The 27,898-nt window shown below is 43.1% G+C and overlaps 1 protein-coding gene across 1 annotated transcript in view; it reads left to right on the top strand.

Moving 5' to 3' along the window:
* The window catches only part of MAP3K20 (mitogen-activated protein kinase kinase kinase 20), a 492,577-nt gene that overhangs the window by 132,709 nt on the left and 331,970 nt on the right, over positions 1 to 27,898 (top strand). The window contains exons 4-5 of the mRNA XM_029605800.1: positions 8,864 to 8,965; positions 19,522 to 19,587. Of these exons, the coding sequence (XP_029461660.1) occupies positions 8,864 to 8,965; positions 19,522 to 19,587 (168 nt within the window). The remainder of the gene's footprint in view (positions 1 to 8,863; positions 8,966 to 19,521; positions 19,588 to 27,898) is intronic.

Consider the following 27,898-nt stretch of genomic DNA (forward strand, 5'->3'; position numbering starts at 1 on the left):
GTACTGAAAATCAGTGCTAGACACTTAACTTTCCTTTCCCATTACAACCCTTCCTCTGTTGCCGCCCACATTTATGGTGACACAGTTTTACTACTCATCCCCAGTTTTCAGATATCCATACTTGTTGCTTAACTCCAGGAGTTAAGTGGATAGCCCCTTTCAAAATTGACCTCAGTGTTACTATGATAGATGGAAAAAGAGAGCGAGGAAACAGAGAGCAGTCTGAGGTAATATAAAAAATGGTTAGGATCTGTAAACGTGGTTTGAAAGAAAGGAGAAAACTTAGGACCAGATATTAAAAGCTCTACGCATGTAAATCACCTTACGCCTATTTTATAAAGGCCCAGCGACACGCTTAAAGCCCCAGGACATGTCTAAGTCCCGGGACTTTACTAAAGGGGCGGTGCTGTGTCGGAGGATCGCATGCCGGTGCCTGCCTCCAAACATAAGAACATGCCATACTGGGTCAGACCAAGGGTCCATCAAGCCCAGCATCCTGTTTCCAACAGTGGCCAATCCAGGCCATAAGAACCTGGCAAGTACCCAAAAACTAAGTCTATTCCATGTTACCATTGCTAGTAATAGTGGTGGTTATTATCTAAGTCAACTTAATTAATAGCAGGTAATGGACTTCTCCTCCAAGAACTTATCCAATCCTTTTTTAAGCACAGCTATACTAACTGCACTAACCACATCCTCTGGCAACAAATTCCAGAGTTTAATTGTGCGTTGAGTGATTAGTTTTAAATGTGCCACATGCTAACTTCATGGAGTGCCCCCTAGTCTTTCTATTATCTGAAAGAGTAAATAACCGATTCACATCTACCCGTTCTAGACCTCTCATGATTTTAAACACCTCTATCATATCCCCCCTCAGCCGTCTCTTCTCCAAGCTGAAAAGTCCTAACCTCTTTAGTCTTTCCTTATAGGGGAGCTGTTCCATTCCCTTTATCATTTTGGTAGCCCTTCTCTGTACCTTCTCCATCGCAATTATATCTTTTTTGAGATGCGGCGACCAGAATTGTACACAGTATTCAAGGTGCGGTCTCACCATGGAGCAATACAGAGGCTTTACGACATTTTCCGTTTTATTCACCATTCCCTTTCTAATAATTCCCAACATTCTGTTTGCTTTTTTGACTGCCGCAGGCACAAAAGGTTTGATAAACATTTTGGGGGAGGTTAGAGTAGGGCTAGGGGGGGGAAGGGGTGGGAAGGTTAGGTTAGGGAGAAGGGAACAGGGGAAGCCTGCAGGCGTCGGCGCGTTCAATGTGCATTAGTGTGCACCCCCTTATGCTTGCCGACCCTCGATTTTATAACTTGCACGCGCCTGCACACACAGTTATAAAATCTGGTATACATGTGTGCGCCGGATAGTGAGTGCACATGTACAACCCGCGCGCTTCTATTAAAATCTACCCCTTAGTGTAGCAATAACTGGCACATCATAGTTACCATTCTCTATCTGGACAATAGCATGGGATGATTTTTATTTATTTATTTTAATTTACGCTCATATCCACAGATCAAGGCAGATCACAACAAAAATGTGCATAATCCAGAAAAACAAACAATAAAACAACAACATAGTAGAACAGTATCATAAAAATCCTATACCGATTCAGATGCTCATTATTAATAACCACCGCTACAAACCAGAAGTTTAGGCCTAAAGTAATCTTTCTAACACACAATGTGCGTGAGAACACCAGCTATTTGATGAAGGCTAGTTGCATACTACACATATTAAATCCTTCTACCAGAGCCTATATATACATTTTTTTCCCCCAAAAGCTTGTTTAAGGAAAAGGTTTTTCAAGGCTTTTTTAAACATGGAATTACATGTCATGATCCAAATGTATTCAGTAGTAGGAAAATTTTAAGACAAGCGTGTGTATGCACATGTGCAAGCATTTGCTGGCACACGCACATGAACGCAGCAATTTTATAACATGCACGCATATATGCCTGTATACATGCACGTGTTATAAAATTGGCTATATGCACGTGTATGTACACACATGCCACCTCACACGCATAAGTGGGGGGAATTTTAGTAGCTACGCGCACTAACACAATAGCCCTTTTCCCGAGTTCACTCCCAGTTCGCCCCAGTAAAGGAGATGACTTTCTAATCCACCTAGCTAACTCGCCTCCCTTTCACCCTATTACCCCCGACTCTAAAACCCCGCAAACTAGCGTATTTTTTTTTGTTACATGACTTACATGCCATCCATAGCAGAATTAAAGTTATGTGGTAGGGGACTCTGACGCGCACTTGTGCACATAAATATATGCTGGATTCATTTTTCCCTGCCTCTCTTTGGAAAAAAGATTTTTGTGCATGTAACGAGAGTTATGTGCGTTACCGTGAGCCTTTTAAAATCCATGCAGTGTGTGCGGGTCTGAGACCACGTGCGTATCTCATGGTTTTGACGTGCACAAGGCTTTTAAAATGAACCAGTAAGTGTGTTCCACAAAAAGGGCCCCACAACGAAAAATGGTCGATCATGTGCCTCAGCTAGGTGAACTATGCAAAGAAAGAACAGAATTTGCAGAATGAAGAGCATGAGACAGTACATAGATTCGTAAAATTGCATTAATCCATGGCGCAGTGTTAGTATTTAATAGAGATGTGAATCGGAACTGATATAGAATCCGATTCTGGTTCCGATTCACATCTATAGAGATGTGAATCGGAACTGAAATCGGATCCGATTCTGGTTCCGATTCACACTCTAGTGTTTAATAGCTTATGTACTAATATCACAGTTTTTAAACTGACTGCACCAATTAATAAATAACCAATGTACAGAGTAGAGAACTGGGGACAAAATACTGAATATCATCAGCGTGAAGTTTGTAATTAAAGCTGGCTAACAACTTACACTTCCAAAAATGGAAGAGAGTGCAGAACCTGATTGTCACATTATGCCATCTAGAAGAAGTAATGGCATAGTCACCTGTTGTGCACAATTGGACATATATAATTTGAGTAATTGAAGTTCCAAACAGATATCTCAGTCTGTTCCAAGTGATTAAGTAGGATGGAGTGACCGAACTTGTCAAGTGGCGCAGAAATATTGAGCAGAACCATTATATAACTCATTCCCTGTTGAACCCTCATCTGATTGTGTTGACACTGGAAAACAATAGGGTTTCCGTGCTAACAACTTCCAAAAGCTGAATTGAAACTGATCTAAAGTGTTGTGTTGCTCCAGGAAATTATCCAGCTAACCCAAAACCACACTTTCAGTTATCTTCTTCAGGAAAGGCATTTGTAGAAATCAGTCTGTAGTTGCCATGTATTGAAGAATCCAATTATGGCTTCTTTAGAAAAGGCTGAATAGAAGCCTTTTCAAACATGGTGGCAAAACGCCTTCTATTACAGATAAATTAATGACTTTCATGATGTGTTCATCCAAGTCTTCCCGTAAGACTTTCAATAAAGCAGGGGGATATTGATTTAATAGGCAAGCAGCTGGATGTAACTTTGCTATAATCTGAAAACTCCCTTCCCTCGAAACCTGGGCAAATGTGACAGAGGCAGAATCAGCTAGAGGAGGGCTACATATGTGAAACCTACTATAAATTAGAGAGATTTTGTCTGCAAAAAACTGGGCACAAGACATTGAAGTATTTTGGATCACGCAAGCAACTTTTCTAAGGGTATCAATTCTCTGTAAACCAATGTGACGTACAAACGAACGTCGGTATAGAAAAGCAATAAAATAATAAATAAATAAAATTGAAGTGTGAGTAGTCAATTTTTTGACTAAATGAAATAATTCATGTGGGTTATTTCCAACTGTAGATATATTTCAGAGAAAAATTTTTCTTTGCCTTGTCATTCATGATTTTATGTTTCACTAGACAAAGCCTTATGCACCATACACAAACTAATATATGATAAGAAGCAGACTGGCTAAACACAGCCTTACGAGTACACGTTCCACAAAGAAGAACCTCCGCTCAGCAAACAAAGCACTACTAACCATCCCTTCAGTAAAGTCCAGCAAATTAACCCAAGTGAGGAGAAAGGGCTTTATCATTGGCTGGGCCCATACTATGGAACACGATGCCCCCCAAACTCAGATTACAGAATAATCTCAAAACTTTTAAGAAAAATCTAAAACATGGCTCTTTAAAAAAGCCTTCACTAAAGAGAGTGGAGGGTAGAGAATGAAAGTCCAGGGTAATGCAGATGAGAACGAATTTACTCAGTCCTACATTTAAGAGTAATATTTCAAACCGATAGTAACTCAATAATACACCTGGACAGGACCAACATTACTCAAATAATGATTTTATTTATGAAATTGTAACCAAACTTTATTGGCACCATGTTAGAATGTACGATATCCTACATTTACTTACCTTAGTCTATGTGCCTATTTGTAAACCGTTGTGATGGTATATAACTTAGCGACGGTTATAGAAAAGTTTTTAAATAAATAATAAAATAAATAACTATTTTTCAAGGGTCTCATTTGAGCCGCTCCCCTATGCCAGATATGTTCATATCTATCAGTACCCTCTTTGAACTCTCGCAAATGGGAGTAAAACCAAGCGGCATTGCTGACTGCACTTAGGCTGCATAAGTTTATGGGAGCCAACTCATCAAAAGTACCAGTCAAAGTTTTTAAAATATATCTATAGGCACATGTATATCAAGCTGATTGAAATTGGTAAACCCAGAGATTGTTAGGATTTCACCTGCTGCGCAGTTTCATCCTACCTTGCTACTCCTGCAATGACACCTCCCACCAGTAAAGGCCCACAGTAAGCCTCATCATTGGCCTTGCTAAGCTCCTTCTCGCTGCTCTTGCAATGAGAAGGAGCTTAGCCTTGCGAATGTACCTTTGTCTTCTCATGGTGTCACTCTTGGCTCTGTGACCTGACCCTTGTTCCTTGCTTTGTGGCCTTTGGGCCTTTTTACTTCTTGCCTTCTTGCTCTGTGCCTGCCTTGTCTTGTGGCCTTTGGGCCTTCTTGCCTATGCCTTGCCTTGTCTTATGGCCTTTAGGTCTACATTGTCTAGTATTCTGCCTTTGTGGCCTTTCCAGGCCTTCCTATTGCCTAGTGGCCTATGGGCCTCCTGCATTGTTGCCTTCAGGCTTATATGTTCTTTGTTCTGTTTATTCTTGTCTGCCTTGTCTAACTTCTGCCCTAGTCTGCCTTGTTTGGTCTTGTCCTTGTTTAGTCTTGTTTTGTCCTGCCAGTCCTGTCTGTTCCAGTATCCTGTCCAGTCCTGCCTGTACCAAAGTCCTGACCTTGCCTTGCCTTGCCTCAGCCTGTGTCTTCTCTAGTTCCAGGTTCTGCCCAGTACCCAGTCTTATCTTGCCACATGTACCAAGCTTGCCTCGTATGTCCAAGCCTGCTCTGTCTTGCCTGCCAAGCCCTGCCTGCCTCGTCCAGCCTGCCATGCCCTGCCTGCCTCGTCCAGCCTGCCAAGCCCCTGCCTGCCTCATCCAGTCCTTGCTTTTCAGGCCTTGCTTGTCCAAGCCTCACCTTCAGCCTTGCCTCATCCAAGCCTTGCCTTGTCTAGCCTCGCCTTGACTAGTCTGGTTCCAGCTTGTACAGGACTTCATTACCATGTACTGCTGATTGCTGATGCAAAAGACCTACTGGCCCCCAGAACCCAAGGGCTCAACCTGTGGGGGAGGGAGCTGGCTTGGTGGACACGCTCTTGTTCAGCCCAGAGACCTTCTATACAGTCCTGTGCCACTCCTCAGCTGGGTTTCCCTGACTCCCGAACCTTGACAGAGATAATCTGTTCACAGAACAGATCAGGATCATTATGGTTGCAAATTGGGCACTGATCAAATCAAAAAATAGCACTTTACAAAAATTAAACCCAGCGCATGGCCGAATATAGTTGTTGGCCCTTCTGCTTGTAGATCCCAGCTTATTACAGACATTGCATCAAAGAATACTTCACCAACAGATGGCAAAAGGATGCAAATCCATATGCAAATCAAAGTTACCTAAACAATCTACATTCGACATTCAGACTTGAAAGTAACTTGATGATAGGAGAAGAGTTATGTGCCTTTAGACCATAAGGACAATAGAAAAGACAAATATCAGGAAGTTAACAGTAATACCTTGTATTCAAACTAAGGCCTGGATTTATCAAAATGCACTAATATCACATATGATAGGAAAATTGTGATAAACATTTTTGCACTTTGCGATAAGTGCCAAAATTGTTGTATTTCCTACATGAAGAGAGAGAGAGAGACTAGCCATAATGCCCTCACACTAGATAGGTATTTATACCTCTATGGGAGGCCCACCTAGTCACTCGAGGTGAGGTTTAGGGGTTAGGGGCCACTTTGACATTCAAAGTGAGACGTAGAACAGAACAGTGCTCTCTTGTGAAGATTTGATGACCTTCGGAGTGAGGAAACTCACACAAGATGAGATTTGTGCAATGTTCTCTCAACCTAGCTTGATGAACTCTCTACCTGGGTAACATCAAGCTGATATGGCTGCGCAAAATACTGTGAGCCCAGCCCACTTGGCCACAAATCCCGCCCCAATATCCTCCCCTTTTTCTCATTTGCATCGCACCATGCATTATGGTGCTTTGCATGCGTAAAATGGCGTTTTTGCATGTGTTAAGGGGTTTTTTTGCATGCAAAAATGCCTTAACGCATGCGAAATGCCATATAGCACTTTGATAAATGATCCCTAAGACTGCAATCAGGAGGCTTAAAAAATCACCTCTATTGGGACCTGGCTGCGACAGTTCAGTTCTCTGTATAAACCGGTGCGATATGTATTCTATACAGGAACATCGGTATATAAAAATTAAAAAATAATAAATAATAAATTGCCATATAGTTTGGCTGGCAAATCTGATTAACCGCTACTAAATCTGCTTCAGTCAGCCACGACTCTGTGAATCAAAGTTAGTCAGGTTGTCTTCAGAAGATCAAAAATCTTTATTCCATTCAATAAGCATACCCCCGACACGGAGCCGCATTATAGAAGTCTAAGAGGAGGACCATTGATGGTGGGCCCGATTCCCGAAATAGTGTATCAGTATCCCCTGATGCAGTCTCGATGTAACACAGCTCTGTGTCATGGGTTGGACTTACGAATGGAATAAAAATGATCAGCTAAGAAGCTAAGGACTTTAAAATATATACTCTAACAGCAATGGGATTTGTTGGACATTATGAATGACATTTTAAAAAGCTTTAGATAGTAGTTTCAAATTTCTTGGCAGAAGTTGGCTTTTCCTGTTTCATTTTTGAGCTTTGACTTACTTTTCCTTGAATAATTATGACATTTGTAAAGCTTTATTTATGAGCAGGAAGAGATAGGATTGCTAATTGGATAAAGTTTGGAAATTAATTTAATTTCATATACCTTATAAACCACGTCTCCAGATCATACAAACCACCCAAAGCAATGAACATAGCAATAAGTATAACAGTTCAGGTAAATTATAGGGAGGTAAATTTAAAAGACATTTCTGTGGGTAAAACAGTGCATTACCTGTGGAAATAAGCTTTTTAAAATTGCCCACCCTATATGTGGGTAAAAGTGCGCATTTAGGCTCTCTATGCATGTACTTTTACTCACAATGAGCAAAAGCATTCCTGGGGGTGGGTTTAGGTGGGGGTTTGCACTAACAACCATACTTGTGAATTTTCAAAGTTTGCACATAATCTTTCACAAGTTAGCCAGTGTAAATTTGTTGCATATGTCTAGTAGTAATTTGTTGTGAGTTAATTTTCAAAGGGAAAATTTATGCTTATGGGTAAAAGTGCTTGCAGATTTTAAAACAAATGCAGGCAGTTATAAAATTACCCACACAGAAGGTGATTTTCAAAGGCCATTATCTAGGTAAATAGATACTTTGAAAATTGCCCACCCTGCATGCAGATAAAGCTATGTAGGTTTTGCCACAAAGGGCATACTTTTACCTACATTTCGAGGACATGTTGCCGGGGGTAGAGTTAGACTGAGGGAGGCAATAACATGTACAGTTTTTGAATTTTCAAAACTATGCGCATTGTTTTGGTTGGAAAAAGTTAGCCATACAAAAGGAAGCGCAAATCTCTGCAGGTATTTTTTCCTTGGGCAATTTTCAAACCAAAGTATGTGCACAATTTTACTTTGAAAATTTGTGCAAAGCCCTCAGGTAAAAGTAGCCATGGACTTTGCGTCATAACACGTAGTTTTGAAAATTGTCAACATATGGCATATAACATAAAGCAAAACAATAATCAACTGATAAAATATAAATAAAAAATATTGAAACAAATTATAAGTAATAAGTATAAAGATACAAATAGAACATATAAAACTCATAGTATGAAACAAACTTGAAGAGTGTGATTTTCAACAGCCTGCAGAGGTTACAGTCTGCAGGTACCTTTCCCGCAGACCTTAGCCAGAATTTCAAAGCGGATTTATGCACATAAATCTGTTTTGAAAAAATTGGAGGTGTATGTATAACCGGCGCTGAAAGCAGGTGTAACATTATGCATGTATGTTATGCACGTAATTGAACTTGAAAGTGTGCATGTAAGTTCTGTCCTCCCCCAACTCCACCCCCTCCCATATGCCTCTTTGTAGTATGCATAAAAGTCCACATGAAATGACTTTTGTATAGTTCTACCCACACTACTCCTCCAATCCCTGGACTATTTTCATAAAACTGGGGCTTTTGTGTATAAATCCTTTTGAAAATTACCCTCCTATTGAGGGAAGGACCTGGGTACTGTAATAGCAGAAAACTGACGTGAAGTATGTAAACAGCTGAAATGTCGTGAATGACTCAAGGATTACTGTTTGCTATTTTTTTTAACATTTCACAGAGGTGTATAAAATTTTGTTTCTTTGCAGAATATGCTGCTGGGGGATCACTATATGATTATATAAATAGCAACAGGAGTGAAGAAATGGACATGGATCATATTATGGCCTGGGCAACAGATGTAGCAAAAGGTGAGTGATTGAATTAAACTCCTTCATGACTTGAATGACTGAAACTGTATAATCCCCTTCGGAAGTAAAATAAAAATGGTGTCACTATTAAGAAATAATATACAGAGATACATGCCTTCAAACCAGACCTTTCTTTCTCATCCTAGACTGAGAGGGATTAGCAGGAAGCAAGGATGACACATAATTCTCCCTCTTGAATAATCACATCTCTCAGAATAATAGTTTATTTATTTAGAGGTAAATAATCAAAAGTGGGTGTACTGGTGCAAATGTTTTTCTTTGTTTCTAACTAAGGAAATATTTTACACAGATTTGTGTCTCTATTCTCTACACATAATTTTTCAGCGCAAAACAATGCATGGGTATTACATTCTTTGGGCCGCTCTCCTTCGACCCTGATTATGCATTATTGAATAATGTGCATACTTTACCTGCATAGCGGATGAGCAATAATCAGAGTCCATGGTGTTTTACCTCACAGAAATGCCTTTGATTTTTGCTTTCCCTATGCATTTTTCGATGGTGTATGATATGGATATTGGGTAGCTGATTAAATTATTTTTCCACTAAAAACTTTTCTCCTGCAATATGGCTCAGAAACAAATTAAGCGCATGCTAAGCTCTTATTCCCCCATGCACAAAAGTGCATTATTTTATTTAGATTTTTTTTTTTAAATTTGGTCATGGCCACTTAGTTGTGAGAAAATGAACAATATCAGGGGTGGGGTGGAAAAAGACAAGCGCACCAGTCCTGCATAACAGAGTCAATGTGCTAACCTTTTTTGGTAACCCACCCAACAAAAACAACAAGCTCATCCAGGGCACTCTCACTTCCCCATTGACAGCAGACACGAGTTAGCCATAACATGTGGATGAGGTCATGCAACAGCATTGACACAGATTCAGCTGTCAGAGGTCAGTAAAGGTTGTGCTGCGAGAGTTCTTGTGCACATACACAGCCTTCGTGATCCCCTTGGGTCACTCTCCTCAATTTTTAAAGTTTCAACCTTGGAATTTTGGCCTGATCTGCTTTGTTGCATTGCTCTGCTTTTACTGCTGCTTCTGCAGCTCATCAACAAAACTTTCACTTCTACCAAAAAAAGAGAATGAAAAGACCAAGGCCAAGAAGCTTGCTTTCAGCAATTTCAAGGTCTGCATTTATGGGCATCTTATGTGTACTGCCTACTGTTTATTGTAAGATATTTGTTACTCGCCCCTCCAAGGATCAGGGTAGGATACAGTACAACATACATAAAACAGAAAATACATGTTCTATCTGCTATTGCTCTCTGGGCCTGGATCATGACTCTTCCAACTTCTACAGGCTGTGATCAGGTTTCTTGGAAAGCACAACAGTACTGCACTTGGAAGATGGAGTCCCTGAAGAAGGTGCCAGTAGGTAAGAGCCTGAAGCCTTTGCGTGAAGCTGAGCAGCAGAGCCACTCCTCTTCCCGGAGCAAGTCTTCAAATTCTCAGTGAAAGAAGTCAAGGTGGGAGCCTTCTCCATCTCAGACCTGCAGACATGAAAAGGTTGTCCCCCTCCTTACCCTTCCTGTGGTGCCAGTTCCCAGGTCCACAGAGATCAGGGGCTAAGCATATCACAGAGGCCTGTGGCGCCAGTGAAAGTGCTGAGAAAAACACATAAGTGGCATGCTTGATCCCCTCCAGGGCTGTCTCCCTTAGTGCTGAAAAGAAAGTCAGTGTTGTTTGTGCAGGACTCCGCTGGAGCAGGCCCTTAACACCGAGATGAGAGATAGCCTGAGAGGTGTAGATACTAGTGTCCTTCATGGAGCAGATTTCTATGGCATCGAGCCATTTGTTTTACCCAGATCCGATGCCAACTAGGGTACCATCTATATCATTGGCACTGAGCACACATTCTTAAGGTGCAGTAAGTATTCTTGGCACGGTAGGCCAAAGCACCTTCATTTTCATCGGAGTAGAGAGCCTTGGTACTTGACACCCAAACATCCCACTCCTTGAGAAAGCAGGGCTGTGGCCAGGGCTAGCAGGAGCATTAGGCGGAATAGGCAGCCGCCTAGAGTGCCGGAAGTGGGCAGGCCGCCGTAGTCTGACATGAGTGTGGCATTTTTGAAAACAGCAAATGAGGGTGGAGAGACATGGAACCGGGAAAGGTCGCAGTGTGTAAACGGAGCTTTGGAGGTTCGTGGTGTGCAATTTGTGGGGTTGGGTTGGTGCGGGAGGAGAGACAAAGATCACATGATGCCGTTACATCATCGCCGCCTAGGGCAGCTGCAGACCCTTACACTGGCTGTGGTGCAAAAGGGGTGTTGCCAGCACCAGCTATGAACTGTTCAGTGGAAGATGTTGACACAACTGGCATGGACTGTCTTGGAGCCGGCAGCTTCTATAGCAAACATAGCCATCATGGTGCTGAGTTCCTTTTCTGTGCTACTGGCTGCTCTTAGGATGAGCTGATCTGGGTTTCTGAATAGTATGTCTCTTCTCAACTCCAGTGGTAAGGGGGTCTCAGTCAGTGGGAGCCCAGCTGTCAGAGCTTGTGAGGACTTTCTTTGCCTTTTTAAGTCTTAAAGACCAGAGAGTGAGGTCAGAGCTTCTCCTGTCCAATAATGTTTCCTACATACTGGGGCAGCCCAAGCTTTCCCAGAGGTGTGGGCCTCTCTTCTGAGAACTTGGTCTGCCACCCACAAATGGATGGCTTGGTAGAAAAAGACTGTAAAGCAGATACTGAGGAGATTCGTGTCAACTGATAGGAAGAATTGGGATGCACTATTACTCTTCAGCTTCTTTACCACCCAGGAAGTTTCCTAAAGCTCTAAAGTTCTTCCTAGTTTAACCTTTATACGAAAGACTAAGAGACATGCTTGATGTTGCTAGAGAGCTGATTATCAATACGTCTTACAGGCCTATGTCCTACAGATGTAAGAAAGGCTTGAGAAAGTGGGGGGGAAAGTGTGAAAAAAATTCAGAAGCTAGCCAGATAGCCCAAAGCAGTCATTATATCTTCAAGGTGGTTGTCTCTTCCTTTGGGTTTAGACATAGAGTACTACTCCTACTACCCCCTCAAAAAGAAAGCCATTGGCTAAGTGTCGGGAGCTATAAGAAATTGTAGAGAAAGTGAATACGGTTAACTATAAAGTGTATCAACAAGATTAACTGAAGAAAATTCAAACGTATATGAATCTTTTAAAGAAGTTGAATGTGCTAGAGTGCAACTTAATAATCAAATTGTTGGAAGAAGATAACTTTGGATGGGAACCCACAATGGAGCATAAAAACCACAAGACAAAGGTTCGAGACCAACTCTGAGATGTTCAATGAGCCAGCCTACCAAGAACAACAGTGACATATTTTCTATAATACTAGGAAGAACAAAAGTAATAAAAGATGATATGCATATAGTCCCTGATATAGTCTGCAACAAACATCCTTATTGAATCTCCAGAGCGAAACGGAAAGTATAAATCTTCATTCAGATGAGGATCATAGACTTGCTGAGTTACTCTCCCCACCCAGGGACTAGCTATAAAGGATGAACCAGGAGGAGAAAGTTAGGAGTGTCCAGAATTTAAACTGATGTAAGGGTTTATATTTTATTTAAGAAGTTAATAGGTTTTAGGAGAGTGAGGTAACTGCTATTTTATGTGGCATTAATACTCAGGCCCTGTTATATTAAGATGCAATAAGATGTGCGCAGATATCATCATGTGGTTCTGTTGACATTTTTGTGTGTAGAATTTCTGATATAGCAAGGAGTTTTGTGCACAAAAAATGTGCACAGAAACCTGAATAAAAATGTGTGCACAGCTTAGCACTCCTTCATATAAACCCCATGGTAATCAAGGCATTAGCTATTACTCCTCAATGCAGAGAGGCGCATAGGCTTAACTCATGCTTTCTTAATCTTGGAAATTTAACACTTGGTCAGCGATAGAGTAAAGTATTTGGGGCTAATGTTAGTGAACTTGGAGTTTTTGATGCTGGGATCCTGTACTTGGGATTTTTTCACATAAAACAGATTTATGTAGGTTTTCTGTGCACAAAATATGAGCACAAATATTATATTCTTGATATGTTTTATGCGCACAATGTTTAGGAGCATAACTTATGCTTCTAACTCATGTTTTGTACATAAAATTTAGGAGCATAATATATAATTTAGGAGCATAAGTTGTGCAGCTAACATGTTTTGTGTACATAATTTTTAGATGTAAACCTTTTGTGTGCACAAATCATGGTTTCTGTACAATGTGCAAAATCCATGGTTATGCAGCTAGCATTTTTGTGTGCATTAACTATTACTTATGTGCATAAAAGATGGTTTGCATGCAGAAGCCACGTTTTGTGCCTCTAAGTCTTGGTTGATGCCAATAAATCAAGTTTCCTAAGCATAAAACTATGATTTATATGCATTAAACATGATTTATGCATGCTGTTCATTTTTTACACACATTTTTAGGTTAAGCTTTTTTTAAAATTCCTGATACATTTGCATATTAACTTACTGCATCGAGGAGTTAACTTTTTTTTTTTTTTTTTTTAGCGAAAATGTGTGTTGAAATACAGTATTTCCTCATCATCCAATCAGACCAGTTCAGATGCTGATATCACTCTTTGTAGTTAGCCTGCCAGTATCTCCAGAAGATGGTAGGCAAGCATCGCTTGCTCTGTCTGAGTTCTGTTGTTTGAACTGGGTAAAGAGGAAAATCTGAACTAGGCTGCTCCTGTGGTGATTAGTTCCAGGACTTCCTCTCCTGGTTGAGCTGCTCGTGAGTGAAAGGCTTTGGACTTCATCCCCATTCGAGCTGTACTTAGTGACTAGCTGTGCTTGGGAACTGGGTCTTGACAGTGGTGCTCTGAGTACCCCTTCCTTCTATATCCCCTTTCTCTTTTTTTCTGTGGGCCCCTCCTTTTGCTGGTTGCTGCTGCTTTTGGAGGATTTTTGAATAAAGCCAAATAAAAAGTGCCTCGTAGAGAGGAGTGTCCTGTCAGCTCCAGGTTTTCAGTTCACATTACTTGAATGGGTTGCCTTGGGGTTCGTATCTAGCTTTCTTGCTATTTTTATTCTGGGAAGGGCTCTTTAAACACCTTTTATGGTGGCACAGGAGCACACAAAAAAGATGCCAGTGTGCTCAAGGTGTGCGGTATGCAGGCCTTTGCTGTGGGAGGAAAGTTATGTAAAGATTATTAGGAGGAGAGGAACAATAGGTTTGTGCAGATGGTACAAGTTTTGGGGGGTTCACATTGGCAAGATCATCTGGCCTGCTTTTTCCCATCGGCAGGGTTTCTGCTGTGGTGGAAGCAATGGCCATTTTGGATCTATGGGGGAGACAGGGCCTGGAGTCTGGGCCTCTTCATTTAATTCCTGAGGTGCTGGCCACTTCATTTCAGGTTCCTGGGGCGTCAGGCTCGATGCCAGGGACAACGACTGCTGTGACGTTGCTGCGATTGGCGCATCGTCTAATTGAAAGTTCCATGGAAGGCTATGGTTCTGTGCTGGGTGACTCAGAGCCTGGGGCGATCCTTCTGGCTGATGCTTCCTATGTCTTAGTTTGGGCCATGGTTCGGACTATGGCTTCTGTGGTAATGGTGAGGTATTTGTTAGGTTGTCAGCTGGACTGCGGATTCTATTTCAAAGACCCAGTTAGTGAACTTCCCTGTTAAGGGGGTCCAGCTGTTTGGTGAGGAACTGGAGAAGTTTGTAAAGTCCTTGGGGGAGTCTAAGATGCCTAGGTTGCCAGAGGATAATCCCAAGGAATCTTGGTGTTCTGTGCAATCATTTTCAGGACAATAAGAGATGGGAAGTCTTCCGTTTCGCAGCTCTTCAGACCATATGGTCTATTTCAGGCCTTTCAATCAAATAAGAGAAAAGACCAAGGATTCAGGCACCAGTGCTTCTGCTGGTACCCAAAATTCACAATGAAGGTATGGGGACCCAGGCTTCAGTTCAAGAGATAGGTGGTCACCTATCCAAGATTTACTGAAGTTAGATCCAGATTATTTTGGATTGCTGGGTCCTAGATGTGGTTAAGAACAAATACTGTCTAGAATTTATTCCATCCTATTTCAGATGCATTATGTTTTCCCCTTGTCTGTCTTCTCAAAAGAGAGAAGCAGTACAAGAAACGCTCAACCATCTTCTGATGTTAAGGGCTGTGGTTCTGGTTCTGGCTGACTAGAGAGGTAAGGAAAGATATTCCATATACTTTGTAATACCAAAGAAGGAAGGTACATTTTAACTGATTCAGAACCTCAAACAGATCAACAAGTCCCTAAGGATGTCACACTTCAAGATGGAAACATTGAAGTCTGTGATGGCAAAGGTCAGGCAAGGGGAGTTCCTCATGTCATTGGATCTATTGAAGACCTATCTTTATAGTAACATAGTAAATGAAGGCAAATAAAGACCAAAATGGTCCATTTAGTCTGTTCAGCAAGTATTTTAGGGTAGTAGTAACTGTCACTCATATTCCTATAATGAAGGATCTTGGACAACACTTTACATTTTGGGCTCTTCCCTTTCATTTAACCTCTACCCCAAGGACGTTTACAAGGTCATAGTGGTAGTAGTGGCAGTACTTTGTCGAGAGGGAATTTTAGGGCCTCTTTATCTGAATGATTGTTTGATCAGGGCAAAGTTGAGGGAGAATCCACCACATCCAAAGTGGTGCATTTTCTTCAGGCACTAGACTAGATGGTCAGTTTTCAAAACAGCAGCCTGGTTCCTTCCCAGACCCTGGAATGTCTAACTGTATTTTTTCAGCACAAGTAATGGTCTGGTTCGTCTGACTGAGGAGAGGATTCTCAAGTTACAGGTTCAGGTGAGAGATTTCCTGGAGATGAGCAGACCAATGGCCTGGAAATATCTTCAGGATCTGGGTTTGATGGCAGCAACATTGGACTTGGAACCATGGGCATGGGCATGTATAAGATCATTGCAGAGAGCATTGTCTAGATTGTCTCCACAGGCTCAGATTTACACCACAAAACTGGTGTTAATGGAGCATACTAGCTGAGTTTGGCGTGGTGGCTGACACCTGGGAATTGAGTGACCAGGGTGGATTTGACGACTGACGCATGTGTTCTAGGATGGGGAGCAAACTATCGGGATCAGATGGTGCAAAGAACCTGATTGCTAGAGAAGGGCAGATAGTTGATTAATTGATTAGAAACCAGAGCCAAATTGTTTGTTTGGAGAATGGTATGAATCAGCATGCAAAGCTAAGAACAGAGAGTTCAATGTATGTATATAGTTCTGTTTTCATGGTTGGAGGCAGGGGACATTGTTTATGAATTTTCTTAGTTTGTTATATACAATACTGATAGGCTGAGTGCAGCACAGGACCCTATATGAGGTGATGTCTATGAGCCTTGTCTTTCTCTGTCTCCTTCTGCTGGTTGGGATGCATAATCCATGTGTCGGGACTGGTCTGGCTGGACTCAAGGAAAGGAAATTATTGGATAAGTGTAAATTTCACCATATTTTTTACTGTCCTATTATATCAGGCCCTCAGATAGAACTAAGTTTTGTGTTAGGTCTCTTTTTTGTCATCCCCCTTTTGTTGTTTTCCCACTCTAATTTTCTATTATGTATAAATACATCAATTTAAAGGATCAATTGGTGGAAGCATTTTTCCTGAACTAGCTTAGTTGCAACTTACAGGAAGAATTGGAGAATCTCTGTCTTCACTTCTGATGCTACAATCCCACACAGCAGGAAGAAAGACTGACCAGAATGAGCGAGAGAGATGTAGGCAGTGAGCGAGCAATATTTGTGTGTGAAAGAGAGAGGGACAAACAGGACAAGAGTGAGGGCTGTGAAAGACACAGGCAGAGAAGGCAAGATTTGAGAAGGAAGAGAGCAGGAGCTGGAGAGACACACAAAGCCAGAGCTATAAGGGAGATACAGGCAGGGAGAAAGTGACAGCTACAATAGAGATGGACAGGAAGTGAAAGAGAGAAACTGGTGGTGATGAGCAAGACTGTTGGATTCAGTTGGAGAGAGTGAGATCTGTGAGCCAGACATAGGCTGTGAGAGAGCAAGATCTAGGAGAGAGACAGGGAGAGAGCAAGAGAACAAGAGCTGTGGTAAAGAGATAATAACCCATTCTCTACACTATCCCCTCCATTTTGTTGGTCCAGGATTCCAACATTTACAAATAGATATTAGAAAGATATTTTGGCTTTAAGCTAAAAAATGTCACAGCTCACTCCTCTGCACTATGCAGCTTCTCTCTATTATTTTATTTCCTCTCCTTTGCAAGCTCATCTTTCTATGATCTCATATACGCTTTCGCTTGGCTTCTCTTCTGCTTTCTCATCTTCGATATCAAATTTCTTTCTCTCTCAGGGCTGGTACAAGGGTATTGGGCATCCTAAGTGCACCCTTCCCCATGCAGACCTGCCTGTTGGTGGCAGATCTAGTATAGCATCCCCATCTTTCGCCCTGCTCAGCATTCACGTCTCATCCCCTATCAGATCTTGCATCCCTCTCCTTTTTTTCCTGTCCAGAATGCCCAGTATTCCTTCTCCCTAGCCCCCTTTCCAGCATCTTTCCTTTCCTGTTCTCCCTCCCTCATCATCCTTCTCTTTCCTCCCCTTTTAATCCTGCTCAGCACAACAGCATCACCCCAGTCTTTTTGCTCTCTTTTTGAGATTCCCAGCATCCTCTTTCTCTCCACCCTCTACTGGCTCAGAATCCTCTCTATCTCTCGTTCTCTCCCCATCCCACCTTTACCTCCCACAACTCCCCCACCCTCCAGCATATTCTCTTTTTCTATCCCCCACATCTGCCACTCCATTCCCTTCTCTTTTGTGGTGTCACGAATTAAAAGTGGACAGGTAGTACCTAGAGGTTTCAGGAATTTTGCCACTCCCTCATACCTCCCCTTCCAAATTATGGCACTCTAGGCGATCACCTAGGTCAACTAATAGAAGAACCAGTCATGTTCTCTCTGATTCTGTCTCCTGCACTCAATTGCTGTACACACTCAGAGCTACAAGGTCAATTTGGAAAGCCCCACTGTTCAATGGACCAGATGTACTGAAGTGTTTTTCCTGTTTTGAGTCTATGGGAAAACTGCTTACTGTGTTTGCCCCAGTGAGAGGCATTAATTTTGGGGGTAATATTCAGCCACTGTCTGGCTTGCAAAGTTAAATTGATAAAATTATTTGGCTAACTTTGGCAGGATATTCAGTGCAAGTGCACCATTGAATATATATACCCAACTATCTTAAAGTCAGCCGGATAACTTTATCTGGCTAACTTTAGGGCTACTCTACAGCTTGACCAGAGTTAGCTGGATAACTTACCTGGTTAACTTAACTCCACCTTTGAATGCCCCTAAGTTATCTGGACAATGAATTATCCAGCTAAACATTAACTGGATAATTGGCTGAAGTATGCAAATGTTAGCATTTAGCCAGACTGCTCAAAGGTATTCAGCTAAATGCCACTGAATGTGGACCCCTTTGTGCTTTGTCTGCTAGCCATGCTTTACTTTGTTTTATCAGACACGTGGCTGTGGATCAGATGACTTGGTTTGGGAAATAGAAGACATGAATTGCAGACTATAACATTTGCTGATTCCCTGCCTCTAACAGAAATTGTATTTCAGAAATAATGCAGGGTCTACTATATATCCATATCATTATTTTTTTTTATAAATCTCAAGATTTATGGAAGGAAACTTGTAACTTCCTACATTGGTGCAAAGTCTATGGGTATCTATTACATGTGTACTTTCACTTTGAAAATTACCTAAGAAAACTACTTGTACATATTTATACCTGCTAATTTGTACAGGCAGTTTTCCCAAGAAAAAATATATGCATGTATCTCAAAATTCAAAAGTACGAGTTTAAGTGCAAATCACTCCCTAACTCCATCTCTAGGAATGCACCTTCTTACTGCAGGTAAAGTTATGTGTAGAGTAGCACTGCACATGCAAGTTTACCTACACAGAGAGAAGCCAATATAAAGACCATTTCTGCAGGTAGAGTACTTTATACCCAAGGAAACGTTTTTTTAAATTTCTCTCCTTATGATTTTCTATACCACAGCTTCCCTTCTTTAAGCACAGAAGTTCATTTTCCTTCTCTTGGCATAGCAAGTTTCTGTAAAATGTCCTTTGCAACAGTGTGCAACAGAGTGCAGTAGCATTGCCAACAAGATGTGATCTAGGAGCATCAGCATTTAAAGAAAAAGTAAATGCAATAGATAAATTGGAGTGAACAGTCTTCAGTGAAACAGTTCTCTCATGCATTTCCACAAAACCCATTTGACCTGACTTTTAGACACTGAAGAAGAATTTAATTGTAAATATGTCATGACTAAGAAACTCATAGAATAAATGAGCTGTGCCACCTTTGCCATGGTAGTGATAATTACCGGTAATCCATAAGTGTATTCACTATAGAATAATTTATAAAATAACTTTTGGAAAAAAAAAACTTAAGAAAAAGACCAGACAAAGCACACTTAATCAATGTATTATATTTTATTTGTATCTCAGGACTCCTTTAATCTAAAGTTCTTCCTGAATATTTGTATTTCTCTCTTTCTTTTTAAATAGGCATGCATTATTTGCACATGGAAGCACCAATCAAAGTAATTCACAGAGACCTGAAGTCTAGGAACGGTAAAGGAACCTTACATTTTTTAATGTTCTGTTCTCTTTTAAATGAACAGCTATATGAAACCTTAACTTTATAAAAGGTTTCTACATCTAAGTTCAATTTAACTAAAATCTTTCTGGCTTCAGGGGAGTGTATATTAGAAAAATAAACATAAATAGCAAAGGTCATAAAAACCTATACAAAAATTAATTATTTGTCACAGCCTAAAAAAAAAAGATATTCAGAGTGTGCTGAAGGAGAAACCATCATAGATTTTCCATTCTCCTAGTACAAGCAGGATGGTAGTCCTCAAACATGGATGATATCATTGGATGGAGCTCATCACAGAAAACTTATATCAAAGTTTCTAGAAATTTGACTAGGTACACTGAGGTTGTCCAGCATGCCCTATACCTTGCGTCTATGCAGGGTCCCTCATCAGTTTCTTTTCTCCGTGGAGCTTTCGCTTCATAATTGCTTGAGCTCTTGGCTTTTTATCCTAAAAAATTGCTTGGAAAACTTTTCCACCAGTAGTTTTCAGTTTTTTCTCGGTACAGTCCTTCTCCAGTTCCCTCTAGTATCTCAGTGAGGTTTTTCGGTGGTTCAGCATGCCTTTTGCTCGACTGACATGCGCAGAGCGCAGTGGACATTGCGCTGTCAGTGGTGCCAGGCCACTGAGGAGCTTCAAACTCGCATCTTAGTCACCACTCCACTTCGACAATCCCTCATGTGGTGGGAGACCCTTTCCAACCTAGAGAGGGGAATGCCTTTCCAGGTCTCTCAGCCTCAGATTGTTCTCACTACAGATGCATCTCACATGGGTTGCAGACCTCAGAACCCAGGGCCAATGGTCCTTGAAGGAGCAGAGTCTCCAGATCAATTTCCTGGAGCTCCGGGTAGTCCGATACGCCTTATGGGCATTTCGAGATCACTTGACCAACAAAGTAGTTCTGGTCCAAACCGACAATCAAGTGGCAATGTGGTAGTTTTACAAGCAGGGGGAAATGGGCTTGTTCCTCCTCTGCCAAGAAGCGGTATAGATCTGGTCCTGGGCTCTCTTGCAGGGCATTCTCCTCCGAGCCGTGTACCTACCAGGGGCCGAAAACATCCTGGTGGATTCGTTGAGCTGGACCTTCCGCCCCCATGAATGGTCCCTGAAACAGGAGGTAGTGGATTGCATCTTCCACCTTTGGGGATCCCCAGACATTAATCTGTTCGCTTCACCAGACAAAAAGAAAATGGATAGATTCTGCTCCCTGATCAGGGCGGACATAGGGGTCGGTTTTGGATGCCTTCATGCATCACTGGGTCACAGGCCTCCTGTCCGCATATTCTCCACTGTCACTAGTCTCGAAGACTCTTCTGAAACTTCAACAGGACCAAGGCACAATGATCATGATCGCGCCTTACTGACCACGTCAGATCTGGTTCCCACTTCTGCAGGATCTATCCTCACAGCCTCTGATTCAGCTGGGGACTGCTCCGGACTTGATCACGCAGGATCAGGGCAGGCTGTGCCACCCCAACCTCAAAGCCTTGTCCTCACAGCATGGATATTGACCGGGTGACCCTGAAGACCCTGGGCCTTTTCGAACGGAGTGTCTCAAGTCCTGGTGGAATCTAGGAAGCCTTCCACTAGAAGATCTTACAATCTCAAGTGGAAGAAGTTCCCGGTTTGGTGTGGCGGGAACGGGTTGGACTCATTCTCCTGCTCACCCCGAATCTTTTGAACTACCTGTTGCACCTGTCCGAGGTTGGCTTAAAGACCATCTCCGTGAGAATTCACCTTAGTGCCATCAGAGCGTATTATCAGGGGATGGATGGCTCATCCATCTCATCCCATCCGCTCATGGGGCATTTTATGCAAGGTTTACTGCAGTTCAAGCCTCCAGTACGACCCCCCCAGAATTATCCTGGGTTCTCAACATGGTCTTGTCCCATCTCATGAGGGCACCGTTTGAGCCCCTGAGATCTTGCCACCTGAAGTACCTATCCTGGAAGATTATCTTCCTGGTGGCGGTCACCTCAGCACACAGGGTCAGAGAACTTCAAGCTTTAGTATCATACCCACCTTATACAAAATTTTTTCATAAGGTGGTTTTGCATACGCATCCGAAGTTGCTTCCAAAGGTGGTCATGGAGTTCCATCTCAATCAGTCCATTGTCCTGCCCATCTTTTTTCCAAGGCCACACTCTCACTAGGGTGAACGTGTCCTGGATTGGGCGGCACCTCACTGCACGTCCACACAACATTTTGTCTCCTTTGACAGGAACAGGTTGGGAGGCGCAGTGTCCAAGCAGACCTTATCCAACTGATTAATGGACTGTATTTCTTTCTGCTATGCACACGCTGGACTGCAACTTGAGGGCCTTGTCAAGGCTCATTCTGTTCGAGCCATGTCAGCTTCGGTAGCTCACTTGCATGCAGTACCCGTACAGGAGTTCTGCAGGGTGGCGACCTGGAGTTCACACCACACCTTCGCTTCTCATTATTATTTAGACATGCATCACAATGCTCGTAATTATTATTTCAGCCATAGAAACCCAACTCTTCCTGCCCCATGCCCTTTATTCGGGTGCAGGCTTTCTCTCAGTGTTATGGCAGCAAGAGTTGCTGTGCAAGTTTGCACTTGTTAGTGCTGCCCATATTATGTTTGGGAGCAGCCTGTAACTACATATTCACCCATGTGTGAAGACTACCATCCTGCTTGTCCTTGCAAAAAGCAGGTTTGTTGTTTTACTTTTCGCAAATTCTATATTATAAGACTGAAGAGGGACCCTGCGTGGATAGTGACATGCTGGGCATGCTCAGTGTGTCTGTTTCTAGAAACTTTGACAAATGTTTTCTGTGCCGGGCTCCATGCTGGGCTCCATGCAGGTAAGCAACAGTGCTTAACGCATGGTTTGCTTACATCATTTCCTGTTTCTTTTGACCCTTTGCTCATTGTTGGGGCAAGGGTCTTCTGTACGTGTATCTTCCACTTCCTCTAGTAACGAAGACTCTCCTGAAGCTTCGAGATCTCCAAGGGACTATGATCCTCATAGCCCTTCATTGACCGAGACAGGTCTGGTTTCCACTCCTTCAGGAGTTGTCCTTCCAGAAACCAATCAGTCTGGGGACTTCCCCAGATCTCATCACGCAGGATCAAGACAGGCTGCGGCATCCCAATCTCCAAGCCCTGTCACTTACAGCCTGGATGTTGAGAGACTGATTCTGCAGCCGCTGGATCTTTCAGAAGATGTGTCTTGTGTCCTGGTAGCTTCTAGAAAGCCTAGATCCTTTCTCCTGCCCCACACATAAACTACTTGACTACCTTCTGCACCTATCGGAGGCTGGCCTAAAAACCAACTCTGGAGCATACCACTGAGGTGTAGATAGTACGCCCTTCTCGTACAGCCTATAGTTGTATGTTTCATGCGGGCGTGCTTCAGTTGAAGCCTCCCCTAAGGCCTCCGGCTGTGACTTGGGACCTCAACCTGGTGCTAGCTCAGCTGATGAAAGCTGCTTTTGAGCCACTGGACACCCATGACCTGAAGTACCTGATTTGGAAGGTCATATTTTTGGTGGCGGTCACTACAGTGCGCAGGGTAGGCGAGCTCCAGGCCTTAGTTACATATCCACCTTATACCAAGTTTTATCATGACAGGGTGGTCTTGCACATGCACCCTAAGTTCCTCCTAAGGTGGTGAAGGACTTCCATCTTAACCAATCAATCTTCCTGCCAACATACTTCCCCAGGCCCCATTTGCACCAAGGTGAACGAGAACTGCACAGTTTGGATTGCAAGAGAACCTTAGCCTTCTACCTGGAGTGGACAGAAGCCCATAGACAGTCCACCCAACTTTTCATTTTTTTGACCGGAATAGATTGGGAGTTACTGTTGCCCAAACAGACACTATCCAATTGGCTAGCAGATTGCATCTCCTTTTGTTAACCCAGGTCGGACTGCATCTTAGGGTTCATGTCCAGGCTCATTCTCGCTGGTGGCCCACTTGCGAGCAGCTCCCATGGAGGAGATCTGCAAGGCTGTGATGTGGAGTTCTCTTCACACATTCGCATCCCACTACTGTCTGGATAGGGATGGCTGACATGACAGTAGGTTCGGCCAGTTTGTCTTCCGGAATTTATTCAAGAGAAGTCTTGCCTCACAAATCTGCTTCATTGTTTTGAAGGGAGTTCATAAACATGTGGATAAAGGTGAACCGGTAGATGTAGTGTATCTGGATTTTCAGAAGGTGTTTGACAAAGTCCCTCATGAGAGGCTTCGAAGAAAACTAAAAAGTCATGGGATTGGAGACAATGTCCTTTCGTGGATTACAAACTGGTTAAAAGACAGGAAACAGAGTTGGATTAAATGGTCAATTTTCTCAATGGAAAAGGGTAAACAGTGAAGTACCTCAGGGATCTGTACTTGGACCAGTGCTTTTCAATATATTTATAATTGATCTGAAAAGGAATGTGACAAGTGAGGTATAATCAGATTTGCAGATGATACAAAATTATTCAGAGTAAATTGTAGGAGACCTTGTGAGACTGGAAGATTGGGCATCCAAATGGCAGATGAAATTTTAATGTGGACAAGTGCAAAGTGATGTATACATGGAAGAATAACTCTTGCTGTAGTTACATGATGTTAGGTTCCGCATTAGGAGTTATCACCCAGGAAAGAAATCTAGGCATCATAGTAGATAATACATTGAAATCGTCGGCTCAATGTGCTTCGGCAGTCAAAAAAGCAAACAATGTTAGGAATTATTAGAAAGGGAATAGTGAATGAAACGGAAAATGTCATAATGCCTCTATCGCTCCATGGTGAGACCGCACCTTGAGTACTATGTACAGTTCTGATTGCTGCATCTCAAAAAAGATATAATTGCCCTGGAGAAGGAACAGAGAAGGGTGACCAAAATGATAAAGGGATGGAACAGCTCCCCTATGAGGAAAGGCTAAAGAGGTTAGGGCTGTTCAGCTTGGAGAAGAGACGGCTGAGGGGGGGATATGAAAGAGGTCTTCAAAATCTTGAAATGTCTAGAACGGGTAAATGTGAATCTCTTATTTACTCTTTCAGATAAAAGAAGGACTAGGGGCATTCCATGAAGTTAGCAAGTAGCACATTTAAAACTAATCAAAGAAAATTCTTTTTCACTCAACGCACAATTAAGCTCTGGAATTTGTTGCCAGAGGATGTGGTTAGTGCAATTAGCGTAGCTAGGTTTAAAAAAGTTTTGGATAAGTTCTTGGAGGAGAAGTCCATTATCTGATGTTAATCAAGTTGACTTAGGAAATAGCCACTGCTATTACTGTCATCAGTAGCATGGGATCTACTTAGTGTTTGGGTACTTGCCAAGTACTTGTAGCCTGATTGGCCACTGTTGGAAACAGGATGCTGGGGCTTGATGGACCCTTGGTCTGACCTAATTTGGCAATTTCTTATGTTCTTAGGAGGTGTAGAACCCAACTCTCCCTGCCTGGAGCCCATTGTTTGGGTTCAGGCTGACTCCCCCTCTGTTACCAACAGCACTATTGTTGTTGTGCCCATTGGCCCCTGGTTGGTGTCTGTTGGTCCCCTTTTGTATTGGGGGGCAACATGTAGCTAAAGATTCACCCATGTGTGAGGACTACCATCCTGCTTGTCATAGGAGAAAGCAGAGTTACCTGTAACAGGTGTTCTAAGACAGCAAGATGTTAGTCCTCACGAAACCTGCCCACCACCCTGCAGCGTTGGGTTTCTCCTGTTTTTTTATTGTTTATTCTTATCTTATTTCTATATTACGAGATTGAAGAGGGACCTCGCATGGACATGTGGTATAGGGCATGCTGGGCATGCTCAGTGTATCTAGTCAAAATTCTAGAAACTTTGACATTAGTTTTCCATACCGGGCTCCATCTGATGATGTCACCTATGTGTGAGGACTGACATCCTGCTGTCCTGGGAGAACACCTGTTACTGCGCAGAAAATGGCAGAGTCCCCGACGTGCTGTGAGCAGAGCGCGTCACGCTCGCGGCACACCGGGACCTTCATCTTGTTGCAAGCATGACGTGCTCCGCTCGTGGCATGCCGGGGCCTTCATCTTCGCCACGAGTGTGCTTCGCTCACGGTGAAGATGAAAGCCCCGGTGAAGGGGATGTGTGTGAGTGAGAGAGGAGGGGGTGTGTGAGCGAGAGAGCAGAAGCTGAGAGAGTATGGGGGGTTGTGAGAGAGAGCAGGTGAGGTGTGAGAGAACATGGGGTTTGTGAGGGAGCATGAGGATGATGAGAGAGCGTGAGGGTTGGGGGGGGGGGGTAAGAAAGAGCAGAGGGGTTCTTGAGTGTGGGGTGCCAGAGAGAGGAAGCCTGTATGAGGAGATTGTGAAGGCGTGTGAATGTGTGTGAGAGAGATTGGGAGCTGGTGTGTATGAAAAAGGGATTGTGTGTATGTGAGGGTGCTTGCTTGTTTTTTTGTGAGAGAGCGAGCTGTGTGGTGTGTGAGAGAGAGACATAGGTAGCCTGTATGAGGGTGTATGTGTGAGAGAGGGACCCTGTAAGAGAGGATGTGTGTATAAGAGAGAGCAGGATTATGTATGAGGGGATGTATGTGTGTGTGCGAGAGAGAGAGGGGGGACCCTATATGAGGGGATATGTGAGTGTGCGAGAGAGAGAGAGGGACCCTTTATGAGGGGGTGTGCATATACGAGAAAGTGGGACCCTGTATGAGAGGATGTGTGTATGAGAGGAGTGAAGGAGCCTGTATGAGGGGTATGTATGTGCACTAGAGAGAGGGAGCCTGTGTGATGAGAGAGAGAGAGAGAGAGAGACATAGGGAGCCTGTGTGAGGGGCAGAGTACTGAGAGTAGAGATAGAGTGGAAGCGGTTGAGCCTAGCTGTGGAGGGGAGAGAATACTGGCAAGTGGAGGAGTTAGGATCCCAGAGGGCAAAGTGGTCAGGAGAGTAGGGAGAGAGAATGGAAGGGACTCTTACAGTGAAATTCTAGGGAAATTCAGCTCAAAATATTAAAATTCTGCACTTTAAGTAATAATTTTTATCTGAATTAATTTAAAATGTAATTACTTAAAGACAGCAAAGTTGCTTACCTGTAACAGGTATTCTCAGCAGGATGTTAGTCATCACATGTGGGTGATATCATCCAATGGAGCCCAGCACAGAAAACTTATGTCAAAGTTTCTAGAAACTTCGATTGACACACAGAGTATGCTTAGCATGCCACTATCCACGCGGGGTCCCTCTTCAGTCTCTTAAGTAGAGCACGAAAAAAGAAAACAAACCAGGAGAATCCAACTCTGCGGAGTGGCGGGTGGGTTTCCTGATTACTAACATCCTGCTGTCCTAGAAGAACACCTGTTAAAGGTAAACAACTTCGCTTTCTCCTAGGACAAGCAGGATGGTAGTCCTCACATGTGGGTGAATCCCTAGCTACCAATGGGTCCAACAGACACCAAACTAGGTGCCAATAGGCACAACAACAGAGGTGCTGTTGGTAAAATCGGGAACAGCCTGAACCCAAATAGGGCCATAGATAGGAAGAGTTGGATTCATAGCTGAAAAAGATTTCTGAGGACAGACTGGCCGAATCTGCTGTCAGATGTCCGTCCCTGTCGAGACAATAATGAGCCGCAAGTAGGTGTGGAGAGAACTCCATGTCGCAGCCTTGCAGATCTCCCCCATAGGAGCTGCACGCAGGTGGGCCACAGTAGTGGTCATGGCACTAACAGAATGAGCTGTGACGTGGCCCCCCAGTTTGCAATCCCATCTGTCCATAGCAGAAGGCGATGCATTTAGCTAGCCAGGTGGAAAGAGTCTTTTTAGCAACAGCCCTACCCAGCCTGTTGGAGTCATAAGAGACAATAAGCTGGGAGGATTGCCTATGGCCTGCTGTCCGGTCCAGGTAGAAGGCCAAGGCCCTCTTACAATCCAGTGTGTGCAGTGCCCTTTCCCCTGGGTTGGAATGAGGCCTAGGGAAAAAAGTGGGCAGGACAATGGACTGATTAAGGTGAAATTCAGTAACCACCTTCGGCAGGAACTTAGGGTGCATGCGCAGGACCACCTGGTCATGGAAGAACCTTGTGTAAGGCGGATAAGTCATCAGGGCATGCAACTCTCTGACCCTGCATGCCGACTGATCGCTATCAGGAATATAACCTTCCAGGTCAAATATTTGAGAGCAGAGGAGTGCAGTGGCTCAAACAGTGGCTCCAACAACTGGGCCAACACCACATTTAGGTGCCAGGACACTGCAGAGTCCTTGGGGAGGCTGCAGTTGAAGCAAACCATGCATGAACTGCCCTACAAGAGGCTGCACTGAGATAGGCGACCCATCCACCACTTGGCGGTTCGC

Source organism: Rhinatrema bivittatum, chromosome 6 (genome assembly GCF_901001135.1).
Source record: "Rhinatrema bivittatum chromosome 6, aRhiBiv1.1, whole genome shotgun sequence".
NCBI lineage: Eukaryota > Metazoa > Chordata > Amphibia > Gymnophiona > Rhinatrematidae > Rhinatrema > Rhinatrema bivittatum.